Raw genomic sequence first — 6,000 nt, forward strand, 5'->3', positions numbered from 1 at the left:
GGGGGAGACACACAATCCGACGCAGGCTCCAGGCTCCGAGCTGTCAGCACGAGCCCGATGTGGGGCTCAAACCCACAAACCGGGAGATCATGACCCGAGCCAAAGTCGGACGCTCAACCGACTGAGCCACCCAGGCGCCCAACATTTCATAGTTTTTAAATGGGGAGGGAGAAAATAATTTTTTAAGTAGGCTCCACACCCAGCATGAAGCCTAATAACATGGGGCTTGAACTCACGACCCCAAGATCAAGATCTGAGCTGAGATCAAGAGTCAGATGCTTAACCAACTGACCACCCAGGCACCCTGAAAAATTTTTTTTCTATTTTTTCTTTTTCAAGTTTTTATGTATCTATTCTTATTTTTTTAACGTTTATTTATTTTTTGAGAGACAGAGAGAGACAGAGCATGAGCAGGGGAGGGGCAGAGAGAGAGAGGGAGTCACAGAATCAGAAGCAGGCTCCAGGCTCTCAGCTGTCAGCACAGAGCCCGACGTGGGGCTTGAACTCCTGGACTGTGAGGTCATGACCTGAGCTGAAGTCGGCCGCTTAACCGACTGAGCCACCCAGGCACCCCTTCAAATTTTTATTTAGATTCTAGTCAGTTAACTTACCGTGCAATATTGGTTTCAAAAGTAGAATTCAGTGATTCCTCACTTACATACCACACCCAGTGCTCAGCACAAGTGCCCTCCTTATACCCATCCCCCATCCAGCCCATCCCCCACCCATCAGTTTGTTCTCTACTGTGGAGGGCCTCTTATGGTTTGTGTCCCTTTCTCTTTTGTTTTCCTTTCTTTCCCCCTCCCATATGTTCATCTGTTGTGTTTCTTAAATTCCACACAGGAGTGAAGTCATATGGCCTCTTTCTCTGACTGACTTATTTTTCTTAGCATGAAACACTAGCTCCAGCCACATGGTTGCAAATGGCAAGATTTCGTTTTTTATGGCTGAGTAGTAGTCCAGTGTGTGTGTGTGTGTGTGTGTGTGTGTGTGTGTGCACACCACGTTTTCTTTATCCATTCATCAGTGGGTGAGCGTTTGGGTTGCTTCCATAGTTTGGCTGTTGGGGTGCATGTACCCCTTTCGAATCTGTATTTTTGTATCCTTTGGATAAATACCTATTAAGTGCAATTGCCGGGTCGCAGGGTAGTTCTGTTTTTAACTTTTTGAGGACCCTCCACACTGTTTTCCAGAGTGGCTGCACCAATCTGCATTGCCACCAACAGTGTAACGTCGTTCCCATTTCTCCACATCCTCACCAACACCTGTTGTTTCTTGTGTTTTCGTGTTTCTTTGATTTTAGCCATTCTGACAGGTGTGAGAGGGTATCTCATTGTGGGTTTGATGGGTATTTCCCTGATGATGAGTGATGTTGAACATCTTTTTATGTCTGTTGGCCATCTGGATGTCTTCTTTGGAAAAGTGTTCGTGTCTTCTGCCCATTTCTTCACTGGATTATTTGGTTTTGGGGGGTATTAAGTTTGAAAAATTCTTTATAGATTCTGGAGAAAATATTTTCTTGTATATGCACTAATTTCTGTGGGATAATGCTTAAGACTCCCAAATATTACTGCTCAGGGGACGGGGGCTGGGCAGCTGGGACAGCAGGATGAGAATGTTTACACCGTGCCTTAAAAAATAACCAGAGTGACATCATCAGGTCTAAAAAATAATCACCTTAATCCCCTGGTACCGTCAGTGCTCCCGGTACAAACAAGCCCCGGGCCGTCTGCCGTGCTTGCTTGGTGCCTGGCTTTGCTCTTTTCTCTTTCTGGTCTGTGCCGTCCTCCTCCCTCTCGTCTGGTACTTTGTGGTCTGATTACTGGAGGAGCCGGGTCGTTCCTCCTGCATCTCGTTAGGGATCGTGAGAGGTCTCATCAGCTTCCAGATCTGAGTTGTCCTCTTTTGGCGGTAACGTTGCATAGATGATGTCCACTCTACATTTTCCGACTTGAGCACCGCGGATCCGGTGCTGGGGAGTCAGCAGTGCGCGGTGCTGAGACCGGCGTGCGCGCCTGGGGTTGCTGGTTTGGCCGTCTGTCACAGAGGCCACTTGTGGACACTCCCTAGATCCATTCCTGGCTTTTTTTTTCTTTTTTAGTGTGTCTTTATTAGAGAGAGAGAGAGAAAGAGAGAAGAGCACGCACACACACACATGCAAGCAGGGAAGGGGCAGAGGGAGCATCCCAGCAGACTCCACGCTGTGCTGTCGGCCCAGAGCCTGACGCAGGGCTCGTTCGAACTCACCAACCGCGAGATCACGACCTGAGCTGAAGTCGAGTCAGACACCCATCCAGCCGAGCCATCCGGGTGCCCCTGAATCCACTCTGTAACGTAGGGGTGCGGCCGAGCCGCCCGGGCGCCCCGGAATCTACTCTGTAACCGGGGGTGAGACAGCTGCATCAGCTGTGTTCCCGCTGCCTCATCTGTTCACTTATTAGCTGGAATTTTCTATAAAGAAAAACTTTATTTTGTCTCTTCAACTGTTTGGTTCCCCTGTGAACAAGTCACGATCACCCTTCAGCTTCCAGTGTTCGGAATATCGAGTGGGTGAGCCCACATCTCCTACAGGCAGGCATACCTCTGGTTCCCTCACTACCACGGTGAACGCTCGGGCCTTAACGTGTTCTGCGTTTCAGGCCGTTGCTGTCATTCTTTTTGATATTTAGAGTGCCCTCCTGTGGGCGGGGGTGCCTTCAGGTGGGCCCTTTAACCCTCGGAGTTCGGGGAGGCTTTCTTGCTTTCTGGTGTGACAGATGGTGACACGTGTCGTGTCGTGTGCGCTTCTGGGCTCCACGCGGAATCCAGATTTCCCCCAGGAGGCCTGGCTCCTACAGACCAAACCTGCGTGCTTAGTCTGTTCCTTGTCACCCGTGGGGGTTGTTTGCGGCCTTTGCAGGGGACAGTTAGGAAATGGTGTTTTCTCCCCTGAAGAGAAACATATATCACAAGTTCAAACTGAGACTTCCAGTTCAAATATCGGCTTATATTTGATTCTATATTTACATCTTGTTTTGCCACTGATAGTCTCGGTTTCAGTTCTCTCCTTGGCTTCATCTCCTGGTGAGTCCCAGGACCGCACAGTTACAGTCCCTTGTGCATGTGCACTACTTACGTGTAACACGACCGCGGCTTTGGAACCACACTCGGGATGATGCCTCCCTGCGTGACAAAGCCGTCAGTGCACAGGCTCATTGTTTCATTTTGCGTTTGGTATTTAGACGTTGTCCCCCCCCCACCCTTTTTTTAAAGTGTATTTATTTTGAGAGAAAGAGTGGGGGGTGGGCAGGGGAAGAATCCCAAGCAGGCTCCATGCTCATCGAAGACCTGACACAGGACTTGACCCCACGACCCTGAGATCATGGCCTGAGCGGAAATCAAGAGTCAGACGCTCAACCGACTGAGCCACCCTAACCCTTTCTCTCCCCTCTTGAGTGAATTTGTTTCTTGGGGGTTTGTTTTGTTTTGTTTTGTTTTTGAGTGAATTTGGTCCTTGTTTTCTGTTACCGCATCCACATGGCCGTCCCGCCTGCCTGCAGAGTGTGCTGGTCTGGAGAAGACCGCCCCCCCCACCCCCTCCCTGCCCCGGGTGCCTTCTTTCCCACATTTCCACAGAAACAAACAGGCCTCTGTATTCAAGTCTTCACCCTCTTAGCTTCTTGAATTTTAAACAGATTTTCAAAAGACTGAAACACAATGCCTTAGAGGCCCTATTTACCGAACAGGTTATTTTTCCCATGAACGAGCGCAGTTCTCGTCCTGTTCCCTGCACGGAGTGTAGTCTGGGGTGCGGTGAAACACCGAAAGTCTTTTGGGGAAATGTGACCACAGCAACTTTTTACTGTTTGAAGCAGGTGAGTTTTGTGTGCTTTTTAAGACGTTCATTCAACAGCCTGCCTGTTAAAGCCGCCTCGTGCACCCCTGTCTTTTCAGGAGCTGTACCCCGCGTTCTGCATTCACAACGGAGGCTCTGACCTCGAGCGGCTCCCCACGGCCAGCACCTGCATGAACCTGCTGAAGCTGCCCGAGTTCTACGACGAGACGCTTCTGCGCAGTAAGCTTCTCTACGCTATCGAATGTGCTGCTGGCTTCGAGCTGAGCTGAGCGGAGGCCGGAACTGACCCTCTGCAGAGAACCGACCGGTGCCCGCAGCACAGGCAGCACCCCCCGGCCGCCGAGGGCGCTGGGGCCGGGCTCCCGCAGCTCTCCGCGTACCCCCATCCCTCATTCCCCCCCCTCCATTGTCTAGATGGTCCAGTAAGTCACGGTCACTTACTTAGACGGACACTGCTTTTCAGATAACTTAGAATAACAAGGGTTACGTGCCATGCGGCTACGTTAGTAATTTGCCAACAAGAGCACAGTTTTAAGACTAGTGGCGACTCAGTGAAATTAACCAAAGATGAAGCTTTGGCTTTGCTGGTGGACTTGAGCCTCCCTCCGCTGGCGGGGCTCCCGGCGGGGCTCCTGGAGGGCGGCGCGTGCTCCGTCCGCAGAGACGTGGGGTCTGAGACGTGGAGACGTCACTCTCAGGGCCCGCTGCTTCTCGTGTGGCTGAATTGTTTACAATCCTAATTGTTAAAACGAAAGGCATTTTCTCTCCTGCTGCCTTTTCCCAAAGTGGTTAGGTCTGGAAAATACACAACGTGATAATATTTTATTTGTGCCGTTTAAGCCATTCCCCTGCACGGGACTAGCATGCTTGTTTCGGGGTACCGAGGACCGCACCGTGGTGGCTTGGGTACTCCCGTGTGTGGGTGTGTGCGAGGGGACGTTCATCCCTCTTCCCTTCCTGGCTGCACGCTGTGGCGGGAGAGCTCCCGGGAGAGGGGAGGGTCTCGTCCAGGCCCCACGGCACGCGTGGCCTCTGAGAAGTGGTGACGTGGGGAGAACAGACACTGGCATCGGAGTCACTTGAACCAAAGGGGCGGCTGCGGCTTTGCACTCAGTGTGGCCCGCTGTGGCCGGGCCATCCGCGGCCCGCCGCCCTCCTACCCCGGGGCACGCCCCCCCCCCCCCCCCCCGATGCGTGGGGTAATGCGCCGCCTGCGCCCTCCCCTGCGCCCTCCGCTTCTCGAAGGTGCTGCTTCTTGGAGGAAGACCGGCCGGTCCCACGCGGGCCCGGGGGAGGGGCGTCGGTAACTCTCTCTTAAAAAGGCACTTTATCGGGACCTTCCTTGTTGCTGGGTGATTCCGGTCTCTGAAAACGGAGTGCGGAGGGCGTCAGAGTGGCCCTCCCTCCCGACCAGGGGAGCAGGGGAGCGGTGGGGGCGAGGAGGGGAGTGTGGAGGGGGGCGTGGAGGGCCCAGCAGCTACTCCCCCCCCCCCCCCCCCCCAGCGTTTCCTGTCACCGGGCTGGGGCTGGGGGCCGAGCTGTGGAAGCGACCAGAGTTAGCAATATGCTTTTAAATGCGGGGGAACCGAATGACACTTTTGAGACAATGACCATCGAAGCAAAATGTATAATTTCGTAATTCGAATGCTGAATCAAGTGTTTAAATGCTATTTGTAGTCTTGATATACAGAAATAAAATAATTAGGGTTTGTCCTTGGTTTTATTTTTATTTCAGGTTGGTTTATGGTGAATGTTCTGTATCTTCTTTGCGTATTACTTTGTATATTTTACTATCCGTATTTTGAAAAGGGATTATCTGGGCCTGAGGGGGGATGGGCAGTTCTACTTCCTTCGGTTTTTTTTCTCAGCTGCTCTGAGCTTACTTATTTATTTGTATGTTCCAGTGGTTACATATTTGCATTAAATGTTTTTCCCCAAGATTGTGTTGGAGTCCACCGAAGTCATTGTGATCACTTGTGGTCTGCCCTGCTGAAACGACCAAGATCCTCAGTATGCGCTGGTTTTGTCACGGACGTTCGAATGGCGCCAGGTGACCCGTGTGACAGCAGCCTGTGATCGTTCCCGCGAACCCGGTAGAGTCCGCAGGAGCGCCTGCCGTCGGAACGCACAGAGAGGCTCTGGCAGACGGACCTGTGACGGCCCTT

General features: G+C 52.1%; 1 protein-coding gene across 1 annotated transcript in view; it reads left to right on the forward strand.

Moving 5' to 3' along the window:
• UBE3C (ubiquitin protein ligase E3C) overlaps positions 1 to 5,548 on the forward strand; it is a 120,420-nt gene extending 114,872 nt beyond the window's left edge. Inside the window, exon 23 of the mRNA XM_049642182.1 lies at positions 3,934 to 5,548. Within this exon, the coding sequence (XP_049498139.1) occupies positions 3,934 to 4,104 (171 nt within the window). The 3' untranslated portion in view covers positions 4,105 to 5,548. The remainder of the gene's footprint in view (positions 1 to 3,933) is intronic.
• Positions 5,549 to 6,000: the final 452 nt, after the last annotated feature.

Source organism: Panthera uncia, chromosome A2, assembly GCF_023721935.1.
Source record: "Panthera uncia isolate 11264 chromosome A2, Puncia_PCG_1.0, whole genome shotgun sequence".
NCBI lineage: Eukaryota > Metazoa > Chordata > Mammalia > Carnivora > Felidae > Panthera > Panthera uncia.